General features: G+C 36.5%; 1 protein-coding gene across 7 annotated transcripts in view; it reads left to right on the top strand.

Annotated features, from left to right (window-relative positions):
- The window catches only part of ATP8B (ATPase phospholipid transporting 8B), a 568,064-nt gene that overhangs the window by 497,467 nt on the left and 44,003 nt on the right, over positions 1 to 26,594 (top strand). For all 7 annotated transcript variants that reach the window (XM_081734176.1, XM_081734178.1, XM_081734179.1 and 4 more), the window contains 2 exons: positions 7,874 to 8,013; positions 12,242 to 12,370. In XM_081734176.1, the coding sequence (XP_081590302.1) occupies positions 7,874 to 8,013; positions 12,242 to 12,370 (269 nt within the window). The remainder of the gene's footprint in view (positions 1 to 7,873; positions 8,014 to 12,241; positions 12,371 to 26,594) is intronic.

Below are 26,594 nucleotides of genomic sequence, written 5' to 3'. Positions count from 1 at the left end.
AGTTCGTCTGTGAGTGTCGTGGTGTGAAAGTGGTGCGGTAAAATGGGCGACCTGACAGACTTCCAAAGAGGCATGATCGTTGGTGCCCGTCTGGTTGGAGCTTCAGTGGCAACAGTGGCGAACATTGTGGGGTGTCGAAAGGCACTGTGTCCAATGTCACGAGGGCATACACAATTCATGGGCAAACGACGTCTGCAAAGGACAACAACGGTCGAAAGACAATCCTGTCAGATAGGGATCGGAGGGCATTAAAACGGATTATACCAGCTAAAAAGAAGACCACTGCAATAAAAATTACGTCTGAACTCAATTCCGGCCTGCAGAACCAGGTTTCATTGAAAACAGTGCGACGGGAACTTCATAAAATGAAAATTCATCGCAGGGCCGCTATCGCCAAACCCCTGGTCACAGCAGTAAATGCGAAGAGGCGTATCCATTGGTTCAAGGACCACAAGGCGTGGACTCATGAGCAGTGAAAACACGTAATGTGGTCCGATGAATCGACCTTCACCCTGTTTCCAACAACCGGTCGTGTTTACGTACGGAGAATACCGTCGCAGGACTATGATACAAACTGCCTGCTCCCAACTGTAAAGCACGGGGATGGTTCTGTAACAGTATGGGCAGTGATATCGTGGTTTCCTGCAGGTCCCATCATAGCCCTGCATGGAATGATGACTGCTAAGGCGTATGAGGCCATTTTGGGTGACCAGGTTCTACCCGTGGCCCAAATATTGTTCCCTGATGGTGGTGGCATCTACCAAGATGATTTGGCACTCTGTCACGCTGCAAAAACGGTGAAATCATGGTTTGAGGAGCATGACCAGGAGCTATCACACCTCCCATGGGTCCCACAATCACCAGATCTGAATATCATTGAGCCATTGTAGTCTGAGTTAGAAAGGCGTGTTCGGTCTCATTACCCTCCACCAGTATCCCTTAAGGAGCTGAAGCATGTTTTGGAGGAACAATGGTACAAAATTACACGCACCACGATTCAGGAGCTGTATACGTCCATTCCACGTCGGATCCAAGCTATTTTGGACGCAAAAGGAGGCCCCACACCATACTAGGTATGATTTTTATACCTTCGCAAATATTTTAGATATATATATAGCGAGAGAGAGAGAGAGAGAGAGAGATTTTCTCTGATCAGATTCCTTTTTGACCATTGCGAGTCTACTTTTATTTTATTTCTTGTGTTTCTTGTATTTTTTAAACTTAGGTTATTACGTACATATTAAATGGCACCTTTAACTGATGAATGTCCACATTATAATCAATATACCTGTGGAAAAGTAATGTAATGTATGTAAACGAAAGTGTCACTTTGGTTGTTTCGAGCAATTAAGTAAGAAACAACATACTCAATAAAGTGAATTTAAATGTAACGCCTGCGTTGAGAAAGATAAATTATCTGCTTATGATAATTCAGCTAATAGTAGGCAATTAGGTATCTCAAGTAGTGAGTAGAGACAAGATAACCAGTTACCTTGTTACAAGATTTCCTTCTATGGATATTGAAATGCTATCGAAATTACTTGAGTTTCAGTGTAAATAAAATAAAAAGTGAACTTTTATATGAACTCCGTAAATTTAGAAAGAAAATTGTAAATTTAAAGAAAGGTAACTCTTTGTTTAGAGATCTGTTAATTGGTGAACAAGTGTATACCTGTAAAATTTTAAGTTCAAACTAGGACTCGGAACTAGATATTATACCGACTCCTAACATCATTTCCTAAATTTAACTAATAACAGTGAAGCTGAAAAGGATGAACGGCAGCACTCGAAGTTAACACCCTCATTTTGGTCCCAGATAATATCCACAAATAGCTAGCCCTTTCAATATCGTTAAGTTAATAATTTACCGAACTCAAGTTTTTGAAGAGAACCAAGGAAACTCATTGTTGACTTTGACTTACGTATTTCAGATCTGGTGTTTAAATCAAGAAGAGAAAAGAAAATGTTTGACAAGATTCACCTCGTTAGTTACTAGTAAAGAAGTTGAAGAAATTGTTAAAGAACTCAATTTAGCTTCAATTATTTGAACAAAACTAAACATAATTCTTATTCTTTATTTCATGTAGAGGTGAACGAATCAGGTTTCTTCCGAATTAACGATCCTAAAGTGTGGCTTGCAGGTATTCTTGTTGGACTTTTCTATGGTAGATTGCGGAATCATGGTGAAGTTATTAATCGTAATTCTCTTATTAAACATGATGAATCTCATCCTTAAAATTTGGTATTAAAATGTTCATGGACTAAGAAATAATGAAGAGTCGTGTGAAAGAGGTAATGTATCTCTGATAGCTATATGAAAGAAAGTTTATGGTGAATTGCAGGCCTGATCTTGAATTTATAAGTGAATGTGTGTGTGTGGACTGAACTAAAATGCAATTTTGTGAAGAGTCTTTAGATATCGCGTTTATTTTCACCCCCTGTGATCTTCAAAAATTACCTGAACCACATTTCCAGCAGATCCAATCCTCTTGAGAATGATATACTGAGATTTGGAGCTTTATTTAATGTATCCAAAATTGATTGGTTAAATAATGAATAGCTTCTCAGACACAAGCAACACATTATTACTCTAGACTAAAGTTTCAGCTATTATCTACTTTTTTGAATAACTTTAACCTATGCATTGAACCTTCTGTCTCCGCTCTTAATCTTATCAGCAACGTTCTAATCAGTATATAGTGCGTCATCATTCTTTTCCACGAACATTTTAATACCACATTGTAAGGATGACATTCATCATGCCTAATAGGAAAATTAAGATTGTTAATAACTTCACCATGATTCCGCAATCTACCACAGAAAAGTCCAATAAGAATGCCTATAGGCCACACTTTAGGATCGTTAATTCGGAAGAAATCTGATTCGTTCACCTCCACATGAAATAAAGAATAAGAATTATGTTTAGTCTTGTTCAAATAATTGAAGCTAAATTAAGTTCTTTAACAATTTCTTTAACTTCTTCACTAGTAACTAACGAGGTGAATCTTGTTATAAACATTTTTTGTTTTCTTTTCTTGATTTAAACACCAGATTTGAATTACGTGAGTCAGTCAACAATGAGTTTCCTTGGTTCTCTTCGAAAACTTGAGTTCAGCAAATTATTAACTTAACGATATTGAATTGGCTAGCTATTTGTGGATATTATCTGGGACCAAAATGAGGGTGTTAACTTCGAGTGCTGCCGTTCATCCTTTTCAGCTTCACTGTTATTAGTTAAATTTAGGAAATGATGTTAGGAGTCGGTATAATATCTAGTTCCGAGTCCTGATTTGAACTTAAAATTTTACAGGTATACACTTGTTCACCAATTAACAGATCTCTAAACAAAGAGTTACCTTTCTTTAAATTTACAATTTTCTTTCTAAATTTACGGAGTTCATATAAAAGTTCACTTTTTATTTTGTTTACACTGAAACTCAAGTAATTTCGATAGCATTTCAATATCCATAGAAGGAAATCTTGTAACAAGGTAACTGGTTATCTTGTCTCTACTCACTACCTGAGATACTAATTGCCTACTATTGGCTGAATTACCATAAACAGAGAATATATCTTTGTGAACGTAAGGTTACATTTAAATTCACTTTGTTGAATATGTTCTTTCTTATTTCATTACTCGAAACAACCAAAGCGACATTTTCATTTACATACATTACATTATTTTTCCACAGGTATAGTGATTACAATGTGGCCGAATCATCGGTTAAAGGTGCTATTTAATATGTACATAATAACACAAGTTTTAAAAATTCATTAAACAGAAGAAGAAATAAAATAAAAGTAGAGTCGAAATGGTCAAAAAACATCTGATCAGACAAAATATATATATATATACTATATGAAAGCTCCATCTACCAGAGGATATATAACTACTGAAGACCTCACGACCGTACCTCTAAGTTGTGAAGCTTGAGAGCAGAGAAGATGGAAAAGTCCTTGTTTAGCCACCATAGAGCCCTACTTGGAGACACTAGCACACCTCGACTTACTGCTGACTGTGTTTTCAGCATCCCTCGTGAAGGAAAAGACGGTTGCTCGTAGATAGTGAATGACTGAAAGAAAAAGAAAAAAAAACTTGAAAAGAAAGCATTCACGAAGCCCAAGGGCGAGAAGCGATATTATTATTATCATTATTAGCATTAGTTATTAGTATTAGTATTACTATTGATGATGATCCCAGTTCGAAGGCTTTGTAGTTTTAATTTTAATGTTCATTACATTCTCGTTAATACATTTATCTGGTGAAGTTTCACATGTACCCTAGGGTTAATGTTTGTTTAGTGTTTATTTCTCAACAGTCACTCTTACTGTATAGTTATTCATTCTTTGGAAAAGTTAATATTAGCTACTTGCGGAAAACTGGATGCCTTATGTGACGATTATTTACAAAATAAGGAAACTTATTGCGAGTGCAGGTGACGTTTATTGTGTTCGTCATTTAATAATAGTAATTATATATTGAAAATGACGCTTGTCACCGAATGCACTCACGTGTGGTTATACAGTTAGCGTGCTCGCCTTCAGCACGGAAGACCCGAGTTCTATACCCCGTAGGAGCTCATATAGTACAGATTTTACGGGAAACTGTAGATCCACTTCTCTTATAGCCTCGTTGCTGAGCGAGATGCTAAACTCTATATCAGTCAAGCTTGTCACCGCTTAGATTTCTTAAGGTTAATGTTACTTTTTCATAGTGTAATCCGGTCCAGTTTTGTAGACTTTGTTCTTTTCTTTTTCAAATTCGGGCATTCACAGCTTTTAAGTTTTTTTTTTTTTCTGATTTCATTTGGTATTGGAAATTACCTTCCCAAATTTGCCAGAGTTTTTTTTTTCCCCTTCCCTTTCTATCCGTCCGTCACACCAGTCTGTTAATTAACGATTTCAGGGTGTAAATAAACGTTTGCTTTGTCAATGATAATGATGTCTATTTTACGTATAGTATCTGTTTGTAAACAGTCCGTGTACTTTTATGTTGCTTGCTTTGTGTAGTGTCATCATTATTGCTGTATGTGCAAACAACACCTTTCCATGATTACAATTAAAATGTGAACAGAGGTTTTTGAAGAAAAAAACTGAAGTACTTAAAAAGCGGACCGTCAGCTTGAGAAAGATAGTGTAGTTTGGAGGACGGTCTAAAATTTACACCATCTTCTTTAACTGGTGGAAGGAAGAAGGAAGGGAGAAAACTATTCAGTCTCAATGGAAAGAAAGTGTGTTTTTTTTTTTTCTTCTTTTTTCGAAATAATCACAGTTACCTTGTTTCTTCCATTTTGCTCTTTTAACTGTAAGTAGGATATCCTTTGTTCACACGTTAGAGGTCTGAGCTTTACATCACGGTCCTAGGTTAAGTTGATTCCTTTAAAGACAGGTCTAGAGAATGGGATTGAACTATTGAAAGAAGGCTCTGTTTACTAGCGAAAACTATCGAAATTCGTGAGAGAGCTTTTACTATCTATATGTAAAAGTGTTTCCTTTTAGAAAATAATACCCTAGTATCAGTCATTCTAGTAAATATCAAATACTGTATCTGTCTGTAACTGAAATAAGAATTAAATGTATCAGTACGGCAGATTGTCACTTTGATAAATTTCTAAAATTCATAATCAAAGAATTTTCGCTCTTGATTCTGTGTGATACATCTATTTAAGATTTAATTATGAATTGTTTCGCTTCATGATAATACGCTTTTTAAAACATGCAGCTAGCTATTTGTGTCTACTGATCCAGACGATGTTTTTCATAACAATACGTTTTGAAGACGAATTTACTAATTTTAGCATGCTTACAAACAAGCAGAAACTTGTAATGTGATGAATATTAGACAGCAGATAGTAATGATAGAAACCAGAAAGCAAGAAGGATGTTTAGATACCTTTCCAAAATTTTTCCCGTTTCAGCAAAGTTATACCGAATTATGGTTTGAAAAAGAAAGAAAGAAAAGTTCATTGCGCTTTGGGACCGTTGGTTCTGGTCTTAGTAAGTTGTTGGTTTTACAAGAACTTTACGGTGAAGAACAGCTATTCCTCTGTGCCATGTTACTCCTAAACTCAGATCATACTCTTTAATTGTCTCGATCTCACATCCAGCTGCACTCACACCGAATCCTTATTCGAAACTTTCGTTCACCTCAATGTTACGTTGTTTCAGGTCATCCACGTAACAATCTTAATGTTTACAACAATGAAAAGATTGTGTTGAGAATTAACATAAACAATAAAATTATAAGAAATAAAAAGTAAAGGAATAGACTGTTTACATTAATGGATGTAAAAACAACAAAAAATATTATTTGTTTTTGAATTTTAGTGTTGATTTTGTTAACCTGACCTATTGGTTCGACAAAACAGAGTTTAATTTGGTTTTTGAAAGCAATTTTCAGGTGCGTAGCTCCTAAATGACTAAGTTATCGTAACACAGGCAAGGCAGAAATATAATTGAAACTACCCAACAAGTAATCACAAATTTTTATATCTTCGGTGCTATTATCCGTCCTTGTTAAACAGAATATACTGAATTGTAGTCTTTTGTAAATTTTCTTTTTTCCTCAGCATTTGAAAACTAAAATGAAAAGAAATGAAGAATGAATTCATTATTAAAAGCCATGACATAATTATGTGGCTGTTTATTTTTTGAAGGAATCAATAAATTTATAAATATATAGCATTTCAAGTAAATATCGCATTCAGGTAATGAGAAGGACAGCATTCGGTCAGATTATCTGGATGACTTCAAAAGAAGATAAATAAAGCCCTTACCTCGCGGTTTGATATCTTGCAGATCCTTCGCTAAGAACAGAAAGTAAATAGTGCATTGCACAGTCTTGAATCGCTAAGTGAATTAGAATTGGAAGACGTATTATTCTGTCGACAAACGCGTTAAAATACTTTTCCTTGGGTAGTGTGGGGTTAGAATTAGTACCAATATAAAGTTTAGCGCAAAGCGAATAAAACCTTATAATTATTATTGATAATATTCAAGAAATTGCTTCGTGAAGTTGAAACATTTATCAGCTACAAAAGATGTCTCCAATTCAGCTCTAAGAACAAAAGTTGTGGTACAGTCCGCAGCAAAAAAGCCTGCAACATGGGCATGTAAGTTTATTGTGAAACGACGAAGTCTTTTCCTCCAAAATCAGTGTGCAGAGGAAGACTTCGAGGTTTTTCCTGGCGTGATTCGTGCCACTTAGACGTTATGTTAATTCCCTGGGCTATTAGGCATAGTTTCACAGTAAGCTTACATGCTCATGTTGCAGGTTTTTTTTTTTTCCGGACTGTACATGACCCTAAAACAGAGACCTTAGGCAACCAAAGCAAGTCAACCGTTCAATAGTAGTGATATTAAACACATTCGCTACGTCTTTGTAGTGATACATACGACCCGCGCGTAGTGAGTGTTGTGTGCCAGTTACTTCGATACTTGCCAGTTTGTAGCTGTGATGTGAAACATTTGCTCCCAAAAAATTCCTGTTTACAACAGCAGCATTCAGTAGAAGCTTGAGCGAATTGCACATCTTACTCAATAGCCATGTGGATATGACTCGCAATGTTCATAGTGCTTTTGAAAGCCCCTTGCGAGAAGACTGGAATGTCCCGGGCAGGTGACGTAAACACCTCTAGAATAAATACACAGTTCTCAAGTAGAAGTGTCAAGTTATGAAGTAAAATATTAACCTGTCTGTAACTATTACAGTGTTCAACTTCGAAATTATTTCAGATCGAGTTCCTTAATATTTGTTTCAAATAATTTTATGGTAAGTAGAATGATATTGGTCGTAAGGCTTCGATGAAAATGAAGCACTTATATTTATCAACACAAAATTAGACATTAATGTTGTATTTTTGCATTTTCACAGCGAATCAGATTATCAGCGTGGCCATAGCTTAGATGAGTTGGAGTCTCCCGGTGGGTTTGCTGTTGTGATTAATGGGCATTCTTTAGTACACGCGTTGCATCCACAAATGGAGAAGCTTTTCTTAGATGTAGCCAGTCAATGTAAGTGTTTATTGTTGAGAATAAGTCAGTAGATTGTGTTTTGTTCGAATTAAAAAGTAAAAACCCTGTCAAGTGTATTTAAAGAAGAAAGCTAAATACAAGTATTGTTCAAATACAGGTATAGTAACTAACAATAATTATCAGACTCAATTTAAATTTGTATGACATTCGAAATTGTATATGTTTGTGTAGTTTGTTCTAACATCTATGTCGGATATCATATACGGATGAATTGTTCGATAAACTTCTGGCTGCTTGGACGGTAAAGAGTGCTTCATTCCTTAATTTTGAATAAACTTTAATGTTCCCAGTTCCCATTAAAGCTTTATTTTTGGTAAGTTTTGTTAGAAACTAAATGGCAACTAGCGAAGAGAAGTAACAATAGACGACAGCTTTTTCTTTTAATCGGTGTCGTTCGGTTATTTGGTTAATTTATCTTTCGATTTACGATGTCGTTGTCAACTAATACTAGTTATTTGTATTTTGTGTGTTTCGAGTGTGCAGTTGTTCTGTGCTTTCTGCACTAATGTCATTTCGTTATCCCTTTAACTTCGGTAGCATGTTGTTTTATCTAGTAAAATTTTTAAGACATAATTCCCTTTAGAAACAACAGCGTATTAAATTCTAGTATATAAAAACAAAGCGTATTAAACTCTAGGAACAACGAAGCATCAATAGGCAGCACGTCTGGTCAGGTATGGTGTCCTGGCAAATCTAGAATAATCTAGAAACTTCGTCACAAAACGTTAAAGAAAACAGAAGTTGTTAAGTGTGTTATTGAATCATCTTTTATTGTAACAGAAATCTTATTTGCTACAGAAGTTCATAATGAATCTATTAGATTGGTCATTATCTGTAATGCTGCCTTTTAGATGTTTCAGATTATATAAATAATATATCGTGATACTAGTAGAGTATCAGTTATATCGTAAACCTAGATAAGGTTTCCGAATTATTATCGAATAAATGTTTGAGCAGATGGTAGGCTTCAGTCTATTTTTTGAAACATCATTCATTTGCATTTATTACACGTCTCCTGTAGCGTATAGATCATAATTGTGGAATGTTGAAACTAAGGTTTCATTTCATTATCTAATGCTCATAAAATTCCACGTATTAGACGGAAGTTCTCAAGTGCTGCTCTATTATTGTGTGCAATTACTATAGGGTGACTGGGCCGGTTGTGGACACCCTTAAGGAAATTTTGATTTTGATATTTTTTTGTCACTTGTATTTTAATGTTTCAGTGGTAGTTTTTTATTCAGCTAAAGTGAAATTTTATTCTCTTTGAATGTAAGCGCAGCTTTCAGTCATTAAGGGAAGCAGTAAGAAAATATGCCAATCTTTCATTGGAATAGCAGCTTTGCTAGTAGTGGTCACTTTTTTCTAGTGATAGACACTTTTATATGTAGTAGTGATCACATATTTTTTTAGGTAACACTTAATATACGTTACTGTGTTTATTCATATTACATTTTCTTTTTAAAAGTAAATTTACATTGAAATGATCGCTACTATAGTACTATCAAAGTAATAAAAACTCGTTATTTAATTAGCTATAATATTTAATGAAACTGAAGAATTGCAGAAACATATAAAAGTGAAATACAATATAATTACATTTGAAGTATAGCTTTATTTTTCTAAGAAAAAAAAATATGTAAACTTATAGTGAAGATATGCTTTTATAGCTTTACATTAGTACATGAAGGTAAAATCTGGCAGAGCATCATATTTTAAGGATCTTCCATATAATGAAATTAAACTACCACAAATTTTACAGTTTGTCTGTAATATCCTGAAAACAAACAGAAAAGAATTCGAAAAATGAAAACCCGGTGCGGTATAGAATATTATTTTACATGTGATATCGTTGTCGTATCTCAACTATCTGATATCGCTTTAGAGTTCTTTATAAATTTGGCATTTATTCGCGGGTATATAAATATCTATACAGCGATAACAGGTAGGTAAGTCATGATAACGGTATCGCACGCAAAATAATAATGTCTACTACACTGCGTTTTCGCTTTTCGATTAGTTTGAATTTATTACAGAAAAACTGTAAAATTCACGGTAGAACCTATTTTATTTTTACTGTATGGAAGACCCTCAATTCCAAAGATACAGCTAAAAAAATAACTTATTCTGCATCGTCTGAATTGAGATCACTCGAGTTTTCATCTAGGTCACATTCAATTTGAGCACAAAACTCTCACAAAAAGGTTATTTCGTCGTCAGAATCGGATTAAGCTATTTTATGAAGATAGAAAAATCCAAAATCGTCACATGTTTCCTGGATACACAATTAACATGAAACCACTTTTGACATTTAGTACACTGCACCCGTCTCGACATATTTTCGGTGTGGATATGCTGAGAAAATCTTGAATTACACTTTCGACACTTACGTACTTCGGTCTTTATTTTCGTATTAATTTTACAAGTTGCTTTTCCCTTACGTGAACTGTTTCTTTCCTTATACTTCGATTTTTTTTTTTTTTTTTTTTTTTTTTAACTTAAGAAGTCCCTGTACTGCTTAGAACTTACTACAGCAGGGAATTGGAGTTTTCTCCTTTTGGAATTTTGTATTTTCTTCGGAGTTTTTGGCCGCAACAAATTTCTTTTCAATGGAATAGACACACAGCTTTCCCGTTTAGAATTTTCTATGGATATGTATTGGCCTGGCTATAACATGTTGAACTGGTACCGACAGACTGAGAGTCTGTGGCTGTTGAAGACGACATATTGATATTTGATTGACATCCTTCATTAGACCTACGAGATGAATCGTTGTGGGTAGGTTGTGTATCTTGAGTAGGATCGCGGAGCAATTTCACAGACTCCGTATACATAGTTTCTATAGCCTCTGTTGTCTGCTTAGAACGGATTTTTTTCCACACACAAAATAAATCATGAGATTTTTCATCCGTATGCCAGGTGTCACCTGCTTTGAAACTTGTTAACATTTGCTAATCAATTTTCGATTCCAGGTAATCTATACGATTTTAAGAGCAAACGGATCAACAGATTCAGTCACGGTAGACTTTTTAGAATATCTGCTGCATGTAGGGGACACATTTATTTCTACCTCAAATGCGGCTGGTTTTTTCTATGCCCAGTACTGAAATTGTGCATTCAATTATGGTCACTTAGTGTGACCATTACTAAAAAATAGGCATTTTAGTATTTTAGTAATGATCACGCCTACAAATCATGTCTGCAACAATGTAGGCGTAAAAACAAGTATATTTTTGAAATAACTGATCATTATTGAATTCGTACATATTAAAAATCACAATAGTTATAAAATAAAGTAGATGTAGTGGAATAATTCGGATAGTTTGCTTACCTTCAAAATTTAGGAATTGGAAAAGTTCTTCACATGCACATAAACAGCTTCTTCTAGACTCTTACTCCTACGGAAAAAGCTATCCAATGGGGATGCAGTATAAAGAAAGGGTAGTAGGCTTTACAGTAAAAATGAAAAAAGCTTATTGGCTAATTCACTTCTGCACCTCAAATTTATTGTTCTAGGTGACCACTACTGAAAGGGTGACCACTACCGGCCCAGTCACCCTACAGAATGATAGCAAGTATTTTGCGAAGTGTTAAGAGTAGTACAGATTATTCGAGTAAAAAATAAGATTCATGTAAACGTGTTTGCAATTATCAGTAGATTAGAAGAAATGCACATCTGTCGTAAACTTCGTTTCAACTTCGTAACAGTCAGCCTCACGAAAAGAAAAGGGATGAAATTTGTTTTAAAACTGAGTTAAAGTGTGTTATAAGTATATGCTATGAAAATATTGAGAGTTTCAGTATTAATTTAATCTTATCTTTCAAAAACTCTCTATATCGGTATATAATTATCAGTGGCACAGCAACTGGGTGGACAAGCAAGACCGTTCCGTCTTTCTGAAGCAAAGTTGTGAAAACAATGAGTTTATTTCATCATTTGATAAATATTTTGTAGTTAGTTCAATATTGGGTTCATACTTCTGACTTAGTTGTACTCCCAGAAAAAAAAAATCCTAACTGTTATTACTGTCTTGAAGAAAATATTAACCTTATCATTGAGTGCAAACTTAAAATGTTTAAATTCATAATAGTCTAGCGGTAATGTTTTATTTATTATATAACATTGTGTTGTCACACGTCTGCTTTCCATTCTTACATTTTTATTTTAAATGTAAAATTTTCAGTGTTTTATAATTTATCGTAACAGGCAAATCAGTGATATGCTGTAGGGTAACCCCTCTTCAGAAAGCGATGGTCGTTGAACTGATTAAGAAGTACAAAAAAGCTGTAACGTTAGCGATAGGAGACGGAGCCAATGATGTTTCAATGATCAAAGGTAAGGACTTTTCGTTTGTGTGAATTCCGTTTTAATTAGCTTTAATGATGTTCAATAGGGATAACTCATTTAAACTCATTCATAACACAATATTCAAGTTTTGTGCTATGCGTAAGAAAGACCTAAGTTTTAATGGACATGTTTTTAAAAAGTGAAAGCATCAATATGTACTTTACCTTTAGTGTATGTGTGTGAAAAAGAGAGAGGGGGGGGGGAGGTAGGTGGATTGTTAATTTGCATGGTTGACAACGCTTGGGAGGTGAATCTACTCATAGAAACAAGAGAAAAATTCAGTAAACATGTCTTCAGAATCGCTTGTTTCAGAATTATAGGCTGCCGAAAACGTCCGTCAAGCTGGCCCGCACAAATTTCATATTCAAACTAAAACAGTACCAAAAATTTGTACCCAATATGTACCAATTTGTACCACTAAAATTAGAATTTGTACCCCCACCAATTTCGAAAAAATTGAATTTCTGATGGCGGGCCAGCTTGACGTCAAGCTGGCCCGCACAATTTATTTTTCTTTCTAATTCGAACAAAAACGGTACCAAAAATTTGTACCCAATATGTACCAATTTGTACAACTAAAATTAGAATCTGTACCCCCACCAATTTCGAAAAAAATTAAATTTTGATGGTGGGCCAGCCTGACGTCAAGCTGGTCCGCACAATTTATTTTTCTTTCTAATTCGAACAAAAACGGTACCAAAAATTTGTACCCAATATGTACCAATTTGTACAACTAAAATTAGAATTTGTACCCCCACCAATTTCGAAAAAAAATTAAATTTTGATGGTGGGCCAGCCTGACGTCAAGCTGGTCCGCACAATTTATTTTTCTTTCCAATTCGAACATAAACGGTACCAAAAATTAGTACCCAATATGTACCAATTTGTACCACTAAAATTAGAATTTGTACCCCCACCCATTTCGAGAAATTTGAATTTATATAATTTTTAAAACTATACCTTATCTTGGGCAAACCAGGAGGTAGTGAAAGTACCAAATAGACAATATTCTAATCCGAAACAGATTCTGAAACCAAGTAAAGCTCTGTACAAGTTACTCAGGTGCAGATGTGGGCACAGATGACTCCCTCGTGTTGGTTATCGGTCTCTATAAGATGACGCGAATATTATAACCGTGCACCAAGTGAAATTCACTCAAACTAAGAAAGATGTCAAGACTCATAAAGAATTCTGGAGAGCGACAGATAGATGAGTTACCACAACAGATACTGCGAAAAATATTATGTAAGAGGTGCTTAATGGCAGGAATAATCAAAAGCTGTGATGATTACATGGGGAAACAGGAAAAAATAACTACAAGGCATGGGTAATTGAAGAAATATTGAAATTAGTGGAAAAGCGAAGAAGTTGCAAACTAAACAAGGACGTCGAAGTATACAAGCGATACAGAAACCTGATAAACAAGAAAGGCAAGAAAAGAGTGGTTAGCAAATGCAAGGAAATTGATGAAACTATGAAGACTGGAGACATAGAACAAGCTTACAAGAACGTGAAAAATTAAGTTTATCACATAAGAACCACTGCAAATGTAATAAAGGACAAAGACGGAAACGTTCAGGTATAGGAAGAAGATAGAACACATCGATGGAAGGAATGCGTAGAAGTTTACAAAGAAACTGAACCAGGAAGAAGCGGTGGTAGATGAAGTACATGAAGATTACTTGGGACCATCAATTTTAAAAGTGGAATTTGAAGAAGCAGTGCAAACACTGAAGTCAGATGCAGCAACCGAACCAAATGAAATACCAGCTGAAATTATAAAGAATTTAGGATAAAGAGTGAAAGGAGTTTTATATAAACTAATAAACAAAATTTACGTAACAGGTAAAGTACCAAAAGATTTTGAGAGTTAAATGCGAAAACAATGGTGTTTGATATTACTTGTGTCAAAAATACTTATAAGAATACTTCGAAAACGTGTGGAAAAAAGAATAGAGCAGAACCTGTCCGAAGACTTATTTGGCGTCAGTTAAAGGAACAGGAGAGGCTAACGACTGATAATCGAACAGTTTCTAAGAGTAAACTTTAGTTGTTGTAACAGCAACGTTCATCGATGTAGAAAAGGCATTTGATAACGCGAAATGGAACACACTGTTTGAAGTTCTGAAGAAGAAAGAAATAGACTAGAGAGATAGACGAGTAGTAGTATATGGACTAGAAAACCAAACAGGTCTTATAGGAAGAAAAAGAAATGAGAATAAAGAAAGTTGTAAGACAAGAATGCGGACATTCACCATGGATATTTCGAATATGATCAAATATGATCAAAATGATCGAATATAAAACGAATGACCTACTGTATTCTCAAATACTCTGTCTGCGTTCTTGTAAGCGACCATGTTTCGCAACTATATAGTTCAACAGGCATGGTTATCGTTTTATAAATATTTTAAGCTTCAAGTTTTTCAGCATAATTCATGAAGATCAAAGATTTTGAACCGAATAATAACACGAATTCCCGGCTTTCAGTCAAGATGTATTTTCTTCCTACATATAGTTTTGGTCTGCTAATGTTGATGCTACATTTTTGAAAGTATCCACTTTGTCGAAAATATTTCATATTTTGACATATCCATCCCAGCGAATTTCCATGTATTTAGATTCCTCTCTATTTACTTCTAAACCCATGTCCCTACAAGCGTCCAATAAAACCTCATTATTATATTCTCATTTCTTTTCGAGTATTAATCGAATGATAAATTGATTAATAATTAAATTGATCAATTGAACCTAAATCTACAATGATAATGTCCAGCAATTTCATCCGCGTATGGCGTCGGTCTTGCTATGTTTGAGAGAATTTTATAGCATGTTGACAGAAGACAGATGCCTTGATCAGTGGCGTATTTAAGGGGGGAGCTTCCGAGCTTAAGCCCCTCCCGAAATCTTACTTACTATAGTAAAGTAAATGAAATATCTTGCAGAATTTTCACATTTCCAGGCAAAGCCCCCCGAAACAAAATCGAAAATACGCCACTGGCCTTGATAATTATTACAGTCGATCTTGTCGCCTTTCTTGTGAATCGGAACAATGATTGATTCGTGGTGGACGAAATCGTATCCGTGGGTTTTCTCGGGATTCTCTCGTTTTTTCCCTGTTTCTCATTCCACCATTTCTTCCATCATTCACTTACAATTTCATCCGTCTCCTTTAGCATTTAGCTTGCATAAAAGTAGAACTTTAAGCTAAAGAGTTCATTTCATTTTTTCGATGATTGATTCCTTCTAATCTCGTGGCAATTCCTCCCTTTTTTCAGATGAGGAAAATGAGTTTCTGTAACTCGTTTCACAATTTCCTCCCCCCAGCTAAATTTAACGCGAAAGGAATTTCGTCTACATCCAGAGATTTGTATTGTTTCCATTCTTTAATCAATCTGTTTAGTAGTTTAGACGTGGTAGATGTATTTTCTTCCTTTTTTTTCCTGATTGGCTTTATATTAGAGCGAAATTATTATTTTTAACTTAGTTATTTTCCCAAGTTAAATGATAGACCCTACTTTCAATAGAACACGCGAAGTTATGCACAGAATACATAATTATTAGTAGTACAGACACCAGTCTATGTAAGAAAATTCGGACAAACTAACAGATACTGAGCAGTGTTTATTTCAGAAAGTAATGTTCCGGGGGGAGGCTCAACGGTATTCGGAGGAGCACTTATTATTTTCACATGGTACTGTTCTATTTATTATTATATTATAGACGTATTATTCTGGTCTCCTTCGGAGGCACTCACAGAGCTCCGGGAGGCACTAGCCCCGAAAAACATATCAGAGTTCCGGGGGACACTAAGTATCTAGTTAAAATTATTACAACTATTGTAGATACACTTTAGGTTTTAATTACGGTTAAAAGCAGTCGGGTCCCTGACAAAATCCGGCCCTCGAAACCATTTCGTCAGGCCTGTTGATCGTTTTTTGTAATACATTATACTAAATTGAAATTTTTCCAACTCTCAATTCTGTAGTGTTAAACTACGTCAGTCAACTTCCCTCCTGCAACTTGACCATGATGATAAGACTTAGATAATGGGAGCTGTAAGCGGGAGTGATGGGGAACGCGTCCAAATTTTTAGGTAAAATACCAAAAAAAGATAACGCAGTAATATGAAATTTAGTGAACTCCATGCATCTCCCCCAGAACTGGAAAGATAACAAAGAGTATGCTCAGAGGCCAACATTATCTTCTCTTCACTCCAACTCCTTCCCATTGCACTGGAAAATGCCCTCGACGTTGGTTATCCGACCTGCGACGCCAGCACGATCCATATAACTGGTTCGCTCCCTCTTTTAACTTGCTTATGCTAATTCAGAGACTTTTCTGTGTTTCATTTACTGGGCGGAGCTATGGGGCACGGGAGGTATTGCACCTCCAACTTTTTGACAAAAAGTAAAAATGCCACTTCTTAGATGGCCATTTACCAAGACCTGTCAAAATTTGCGAGACTGTACTGTAGGTCTTTCCCCCCGCAGCAGACGATTCCTAACTCCGCTTCTACATGTTTCTACGTTTTCATATGTGTATCTACTTAAATTTATAATATATATTTGATAAGTAATAGAATTTTCTTCATTATTACAGTATTGTATACATACATTTTTATTTAAATGGCTTTTAAGTTGACAGAAACAATTCATGATGTGAGTTTTCAAAACAACTCTTTTCGTAAGTAAGTTGGTGTTTTTATTAATTAAGAGAATACGTACCATCTTGAACTACTTCCTCCTTATACTTCATGATTTCCGCTTCGATATAACGCTTCTCAATAGAGGGTGGTTTGCCTCGTTTTCGTTGCATGATGAATTCTTGGTCGATCTATTTTTATTCCTCTAAACAGAAGTAAGAACTGGATACAAGATTTTTTTTTTTTTAAAAAAAAGGGGGCAAGAGGGAGGAGGATGAAGTACGCACTTGCTAAGTCATGTGATGTATAGAAGCAATCAAAAGCTTTAACCTTATCTCTAAACTAAATGAAAGACTAAACTAAAGATTACACTATAGACGAATTATATTCGGATTGTGAAATCTCACGATGAACCACAATTCCATAAAATTATTCCTCAAGACGGATGAGGAATTAAATCCAGGATGGGAAAATTAAACAAGTAATTGACAAAAAAGAATAAATAATGCTTTGTTTTTAAACTAAATCTATAAACACTGAAGAGAAAAATTCAAATTTGTCAAAATTGGTGGGGGTACAAATTCTAATTTTGGTGGTAAAAATTGGTACATATTGGGTACAAATTTTTGGTACCGTTTTTGTTCGAATTGGAAAGAAAAATAAATTGTGCGGGCCAGTTTGACGTCAAGATGGCCCGCCATCAAAAATTAATTTTTTTCGAAATTGGTGGGAGTACAAATTCTAATTTTAGTTGTACAAATTGGTACATATTGGGTACAAATTTTTGGTACCGTTTTTGATCGAATTGGAAAGAAAAATAAATTGTGCGGGCCAGCTTGACGTCAAGATGGCCCGCCATCAAAAATTAATTTTTTTCGAAATTGATGGGAGTACAAATTCTAATTTTAGCGGTACAAATTGGTACATATTGGGTACAAATTCTTGGTACCGTTTTTGTTCGAATTGGAAAGAAAAATAAATTGTGCGGGCCAGTTTGACGTCAAGCTGGCCCGCCATCAAAAATTAATTTTTTTCGAAATTGGTGGGAGTACAAATTCTAATTTTAGTGGTACAAATTGGTACATATTGGGTACAAATTTTTGGTACCGTTTTTGTTCGAATTGGAGAGAAAAATAAATTGTGCGGGCCAGCTTGACGTCAAGCTGGCCCGCCATCAAAAATTCAATTTTTTCGAAATTGGTGGGGGTACAAATTCTAATTTTAGTGGTACAAATGGGTACATATTGGGTACAAATTTTTGGTACTGTTTTAGTTTGAATATGAAATTTGTGCGGGCCAGCTTGACGGACGTCTGCCGAAAGCGTGGGAAAATGAGCTTCGGAGGTAAATAGTTTGAAAACTACTAGACATTGAGCTGAGGCAGAATGTTATAGTGTTAGATTTGTAATCTGCTCCATCCATCCAAAAGATATAGATATAGATATTTTTCGGCGCACGAGATTCCTCCACAGGGAGTGATGAATTTTCGGATATTCCATTAAGATAGGTGGGCCCTATTAATGACGTATAGAACGACGTCCCTCTAAGTAACGAAAATTCGTTGACAGAACATCGATATCTTGATCAGAATCAAGATAGTGATGTGTTTTTGGTGTTGTGCGTGGGTGCATAACCACAGAAGGGAACGATTGCAGTTGATAAAATGAAATTAAATAAAATCTTCAATTTAATGTCTTACGATCATACCCTGTGGGCTAAAGGAGACGTATTTATGATATTTAGTGGTTTTGAAGAATTAACGAAATGACTATGTACGAGAAAATGGGAGAAAAAAAACGGACACGCCTTTTGAACTTTAATAATTCGAGCCAAAATAAACAAAATGATTTTTTAAAGCTCCAAAAACGTTTAAAACATTACTGATGATCTAATTTGGTGTGTATATATATATATATTCAAATTAGATTGGCAGCAATACTTCATGGACAATTCTGTGGAACAAATCGACAGACATGTAATATGGTTTTCATTGGAATGGATTCAGAGATAGTCGCCTCTCTGATGGCATCCAGCGTACGTGGTTTCGTGGTGTAGAGAGTGTTCTTCCGAGTTCCCCTTAGAAAGAAGTCTAATATCGTTAGATCGAGAGAACTGTGTGGATACTCTTCACTTTCTTTTCGGCCTATTCATCTCTAAATAAATGTTTAATGCGGAAATTGTCTGCATAGTAATCTGGCGGTGCGCTGTCTTATTGGAATAAACGATCTTCATCTGGGTATAGTTGATGAACAGCTGGCACAATTTTTTCCTGCAACATGTTAATGTACTCTACACCTATCACTGTTCTTTTAAAAAAAGAAAGACTTGACAAGTCCTCTGACAGACATTCCACACCACACTGATAACCTAGAAAGATTAACAGCTCGTTCTTCCATAACATGGGTATAATCTCTTGCCCAGCACCACAGTTGTGGCGATTGATGGTTCCATTGAATTGAAAAGTCGCCTCATCAGACCAAACAATGAAATTAGTCAACTGTTCATTATCTCAAGTACATTCACAAAATTGGAGGCGCATATCGAGATCGTCTTCATTGCGTGAAGCAACCTCGGAATGTAAGAATTCCACGTGGCTTGCTTTAAAATGTGCTTAAATATATTTCACGCGGAGCTTACTGTATGGACTTCTGAGGAGATTTTGTAAAAGTTTATAAATTGTTTCCACCCCTCTTCCGTCCGCTACTGATTTCTTCTTGGCACACCGACCCTTCTTCAGATCACACACAGTTACTTCCCTCTCAAACTTGTCGCATAATTTCGTAATCGTCACACTTAACGGTGGCGCAGTATCAGATTTTGCCTGCCATCGTCTCTGCACTTTTTTCGTGTTCTGATATTTCCAGAAAAGCTTCTAAATCCACTTTCGTTGCTCAAAGAAAATGTTTCCAACCATCTTGTCAGTTACTCTCCGTAACTGGCAATGGAACTGAAAATAAAATAAAACAAAAACAAAGAATGGTCACACACTAGCCATGAAAGCGCCAAATAAGAATAATTTTATTAGGTTATCTTTAGTGCCTTCTCTGTTATTAATATTCAGTATAAACCCCTTTGTGGGACCCACTGTATTTCCCACCACAAGTTAACTTGATTTGAGATCGAAAATGGGACTCCTTGCAGTAGAGGTAAACGCTCTATCACTGACTCACCATGCAGCCCTTCTTCCTTGTTCTTCATAGCGGACAAAAGATTGTTGACAACACATGGGAGGTAATGACACATAAAAGCAACAAAACAATATAGAACAAATAGTTGAAAAGGGTGTATTAAGGGGGAATACATCTCAACAAACCTGCATAAATGAACTTTCTGGACGGATATTGGTGAAGACAACACTACAGAAGTGCAGTGACAGGCGACCCATAAAGAGCAACACAACATGGATTGTTCATATATGCCAAGATCAGACTTGTAAAATGATCTCCGTGTAATACACTCTTACCCGTTGTGACTCTACTGTGCATAAGTCCTTGAATGATATTTTGAAGGTGCGTATCTGAATGGATAAAGACGAAATGAGTAATGCCTCAGAGACTGTGTTGAAACTTTCAACCATTCGTCTCATTAAACAAATAGCATCGATGAATCTGGAGTTACCTAGTACAATCGAACATGCCCGGCATTTCTGAGGTCACATGAGCTGCAATGACATGAGTAACGAGGTCCTCGCGTGTTGCGATAAGCGTTTCGCACACTACGTGTTCCATCTCACCCCACAGAAAGAAGTCGAAATGAATTATGTCAGCTAAGTGTGGTGGCCAAGACACAGACCCACTATTACCAACACAAGACTCTGCGAATATTTGATTAAGGAAGTTACTGGCATTCATGTCAAAATGTGCAGGTCCATCATCCTGTTGAAATCACATTCGCTGCCTAATTGCAGATAACATATTCTCAAGGAATTCCGACAAGACATCACGTAGAAATGTAAGGTAGTTGCCGCCACAAGGACAGGTAAGCAACAAATAAGGATCAGTCAGATATCCTGCACTATACCACATCATACATTTAATGAAAACTTGTGCTGATGATCTTGTAAAAGAGTGCCATGCAGATTTCAACATCCACATCTGACTATTGTGTCTGTTGAACATATCTGTCCTCGTAAATGTTGCCTCGACGATCCACAAAACCAGAGTTGAAAAGTCCGATATAGCAGCAGTTTGCTGTAGAAACCATTGTCAAATTGCCTGACAGTGGGAAAGTCTTTCTGCGATAAACACTACATTGTGCACAACTTGAATGTGTGCATCTCTTCCTTATTGATATTCACCAAACATTAACATATTGAGTGTTCAGCGCCCGGGCTACAGCGCGTGTACTAGTTTTAGGATGTGCCGCTATCCTAATAAGTACATTCTCTCAAACTGATCCGTGTGCACTGTACGAGGTCATCCTTGTTCCAATCGAAGTGGTAAAATAGATCCTGTCTCCCTCGAGGTCGAAGATCAAGTTGAATAAAATGTGTGTGGTGGTAATTTCGGACTTAGGATCCTTTCACTATACATGCGCTTCGCTTCCCGGGTGTTATTTCATGCATTTCCATAAATGAGGTACATGCCAGCCAGCTCATAGAGCATTCTGTCATCCTAATTATTGTAAATTTTCGTATTTTACAAATCATCATCAGTATCATACGTATTCTACCATTATTGACAGGTCACTTGCCGCAACTGAGAAAGTTCCGTGCTGCACGGTCTTCAGCTGATCTCTTCGTCTTCATGTACAATCTTGCAACAGATCTAGAAATCTGTGACACTGCCACAATTAATAGGGATTCACTGGACAACTATAGTTTTAGTCTTCTCAAGAACTATCTAAAAAGAAATGCCCAATATTAACCCGTTAACGTCCTTCGACGCAATCAAACCACACCACAAGAAAAAACTTTTGTGAAAACATGTCCTTCGGATGGAAAGCTCCAATGCACCTAAATTTGTTTTGCTACTACAATCAACTTACACCGAAAACATTTCCTAATGATGGCCTGTGTACCTTCTATACAGCAGTTAAAATAAGTGCGATCTCCCTATTCCTTCCCCTATTCATTATTGCATTATTCACAATCACTAATGGACACGAAGCACGTAAGCATCACCTTCGTGATTGGTTAATTTCAGTAGATTCATAGCACTAGTGCTTTCATTGTCCTGCACTTCTGATTTACCCGTATCCCCACTACATATTGTTACACATTGAATATTTCTATGAGAGTACTCCTGGACAAACTCGTGTTTGTGGGTTTTTTCTTAGTTCACCAATTTCCTGCCACATTCTCGTTCAATTAGTTTTTGTAATCATTCGTTATTCACCTGCTTAAAAACTTCAGGCTATAAGTCAGGGACGTAACAAGGGGAAATCTCTAAGTTCGGGCTAAATCTATCGCCACTGTAGTTCAGATGGTCGAACAGTCTATTTTTGAGCAGTCCATACCTATCACCGCACTTTTACAATATTGTCGCATTTGTCATTATCTGTCTGAAAAGTTCATTTATCCACGCTTTTAGATATGTCTTCTTTCTGAACACTCTTTTAACTTTTTGTGACATCAGTTTTGTTGCTTTCATTTGTCATCACCTCCCATGTGTTGTCAACAATCATTTGTCAGCTACCAAGAACAAGGAAGAAGAGTGCATGGTGAGTTAGTGATAGAGCGTTCATCTCTGCTGCGAGGGTTCCCACTTTCGATCCGAGGTCAAGTTAGTTTGTAGGTGAAGAATATCGTGTCCATTTTTTTTTCCGGGGGATACTTCCACTTTTTCGCACATCGTCATTGCGTTAATTCTCTCACAATAATTAAAAGTCATAAATATGTCTCCTTTAGCCCACAGGACATGATCGTGAGACATTAAACGGAAGATTTGATTTAATTTTATTTTATCAATTACAGTCATTTCTTTCTGTAGTTATGCAACCACATATAACACACTAAAAACCCATCGCCACCTTGATTCTGATCAAGATATCGATGTTGTCAATGAATTTTGGTTAGTTGCTGGGACGTCGACCTATACGTCATTGATAGACCCCACCTATCATAAGGAAATATTCGGGAATCCCTCACTTCCTGTGGAGAATCATTCGCCGCCACTAAAAGATTCTGAATCATTCGTTTTTGGGCTGCCTACGCCAGGGGTGTAGCCAAGGGGGGGCCCATCGGGGCCGGGCCCCCCCAAATGGTTTCCTGGCCCCCCCAAATGACCAGCTTTTAAAACATCATAGTAAGATTATCTCGCTTCATTCATTTGAAAGTAACAAAGTTTATTGACAATTAATAATTTATGGTAAAATAGTAAGGAGAAATATTGTTTTTTTCCATACCGATCGAAAAATAGTGTAGTATCTCTTCCTTATACCGATGAGAAAATACGATACTTTTTTTTTGTGACAGCAGATTACACAATTTACTGCGATCAGTTTGAAGACAAACGTTTTAACAAGGTACTATAAATACAGCCATAAAACAAAGGTATTAAACTGATTTGTAAGTACAGTTTATTTTTATATGCTTTAACAAGTGTTTTAAAAGACATAGAAAATGGAAAATTTAGTGAGAAACAATGCTTTTATTCAATTTGGATTTCATTCGCTTTCTTTTATTTCTACTCAGTGTAATAAAATAATTGTGTTTTTTTAGTCACGAATAATAAATATTTTTATCAGGAAACCGTAAAGAAATTAACTGAAATTTCAAAGAAAATCAATCTTGTGTAGATAGGTTCTGTATCCAAGGTCTTAAATATACATATAAAGGTAACCAAGTAAAGTTATGTTGCTTTTTCACCCACCACCTTCGAACATTGAGGTGGAAGATCAAAAATAGTCCCCATCAGCATCGACGACCTTCTGAAAACGTTCTGGAAAGCCATGGAATCCATCGCGGTAGAACTTGGTGGGCCGTGAAACGACAAAAGTATTAGGTACATTTTGGACTTTTTACTAGGGATTTGAACTGGCGTCCTCTAAGGTGATTGTTCAAAGAATGGAACCGGTGATAATCGGACGGTGCAATACCCGAGGAATATAGTGGTTGCAATATTGTTTCCCATCAAAGGCAGAAAATGGTGTCCTGAGTCATCTTAGCCACGTGGGACTTAGCGTTGTCCCGTAAACGAGAGCCCATTTGCAATTCAGAAGCGATGGCTCCAGAGTTTTGAGTTTTTGTTGAGCACAGCTCAACTGCTGACACTACACAGTTGCATTGATACTCTGACCAGCTGGTAGCAGTTCCCGATGCACGATGCACCAAACACAGAGAAGGACCTCATTCTGGTACAGTGCTGGTTTCGGCTGTTTTGAAATCGGTTCATGGGATGCTAACCAATGATGACGGCGTCGTGGAGCTTCGTATAGGACACACTTTTTATCACATATAAACACCCTGTCCAGAAATGGCTCCGAAACAGTATATAAACACAGGTGACTGCCGCGTTGCCTTCTGGCCCGAAGTCAAAATATGTGAGACCCATTTGACCCAACTTGTAGTGCTTCACAAGTTGATGAATGTGCTGCCGAATGGTTTCTCCACACACTGAATTGTAGTAACAGTTCCTCTTTGTACATGTGTTGGTCTTCTGTCACGTGGTGTTTTCGGGTGTTTCGTCATCGTCCTTAAACTTGTTAAACCATCGCTGCACTGTCCGCGTTGTCACGACACCCTCATCAAAGGCCTGGCTTATCTTTTGTCCCTCTACAGCGGCGTTTGACCTCCATTTGAACTCGTTCAGCATACATGCTCTTATGACGCTCTGTGGATGTCCCATGTTCCCTCTGTCTTTACGCAAGTTCACGGTGTGTCTAAATTGGCACAACCAGGTAGTATGTTGGATATACCCACACCAACAACTGACGTTCGCCTTTTCTCCACTCGCATTCAACTCACGGTGTGAGGTCATATTGAACACAGACCTCCACGAAAAGGGACAGAACTTTCTTGGTTACCTTTATATTTATGCACAAAAGTATAGCGTTTGGTCCCGGGCAGTAGTTCTTGATTAAGCATAATAAAAACTATCTTGAATATTTTATGGATAATAATAATAATAATAATAATAATAATAATAATAATAATAATAATAATAATAATAATAATAATAATAAGCTACAATAGTTTTTAGTTTTCAGGAAGAAAACCAAAATTTTCCTTTCTTTCAGGCCTCAAAAACACTAGCAGCAACACTTTTTTTTGGCTTTGTACATTGTAGCTGGCCCCCCCCTCAAAAACGACGGGCCCCCCCTACACAAACCTGCTGGCTACACACCTGGCCTACGCTCAATGTCTGGTAGCTTTCGATCTATTTACTTCCAAAGTTCATTTTCGCATGCTTTCGGCAATTCTGAAACTAAGCGATTCCTAAATATTTGCTTGAACTTTTTTTTTTTTTTTATTTATTTTTTTTAAATTCTGTGAGTAGATTTTTCTTCCAAGCGTTGTCAATCGTGCACATAAGATATATTTGACCGAGGAGGAGAGAAACCCTGGTGGAAGTGGTTCACTAAGACGTCCGTACGAGATGTGAAACTTCGGGTTCAGGCGAATTCTATGTGAAAGACGCCGGAGGAGAAAAGAAAATTATTTCCCACAGTAACATATGAAGGTATTAACTAGTGCACATGAACTGTTTCATGAGATCCGAACCACGCGTACTTCCAAGGGCGCCGATCCTAGGGGAGCCGGGCGGAAACGGACCCCCAAAACTCATGTGGGCGCCCGCATTGTATTTATGAATATACAATATTTGAATGCAATTTGTCTTAAAATCCTCATATATGCCATCTGCATCTGAATGAATCCCCCCAAATTTAAAGAGAAATCGTCGCCCTTGCGTGCTTCTACTGGGAAATAATGTTTATAGAGAGAATTTTGTAACAACTATTACCATGAAGGAAGGTATAGTAAATATTTAATCATAGAGTATATAGATATTCACTGCTACCAGTGTTCATTAGCTTAATGAGTTGTTGTTTTTAGATTTATATATTTATTATTATCTATATCTAAACTTAAGCCAATGTAATCAAGTTTCTAACTTACAGCATTAGTGCTAAGAAGATCCATATTTGCAGTTCTAGATTGAACACTGTGTAGGATCACCAACGATGAGTGAAAACTCCGTGTAAATATTTAAAATTGATGAAGTCCAGGTTCATTTGGACATATATGTAAGCCTTCTTTTTTTGCCTTCCGTATAGCAGCGGTCCGGTGGAGGAGAAATATAATAAGGTGACATTGATCGTCCATTTGTATGAACAACCAAGGTGCGTGTAATACGGTCTTCATTGCGGAAATGGAGAGAGACTGGATGTGCCGATCCGTGTTGTTCCATAGGTTCTCTATGGTGTACAGAACTGGAGAGTTCAGGAACCATAAAAGATGATGGGCGTCCGTGCTGTATTTTTGGAAATATTGTTGAACAGGATGTGCAGGATCGTGCATGTACCACATGTTGTGATGAATCACTAGGAAAATATTTTTTAGTAATTCGGGCAATGTATCCTGCAGGAAAGTGTATCCAGTCAGTCTTCGGGGTAGCATGTATGGGC

The sequence above is a fragment of the Thermobia domestica genome, chromosome 12, assembly GCF_964235325.1.
Source record: "Thermobia domestica chromosome 12, izTheDome1.hap1.1, whole genome shotgun sequence".
In the NCBI taxonomy this organism is placed as follows: Eukaryota; Metazoa; Arthropoda; class Insecta; order Zygentoma; family Lepismatidae; genus Thermobia; species Thermobia domestica.
Note: the sequence above shows the minus strand (reverse complement) of the source record. Positions and strands in the feature narration are given on the sequence as shown.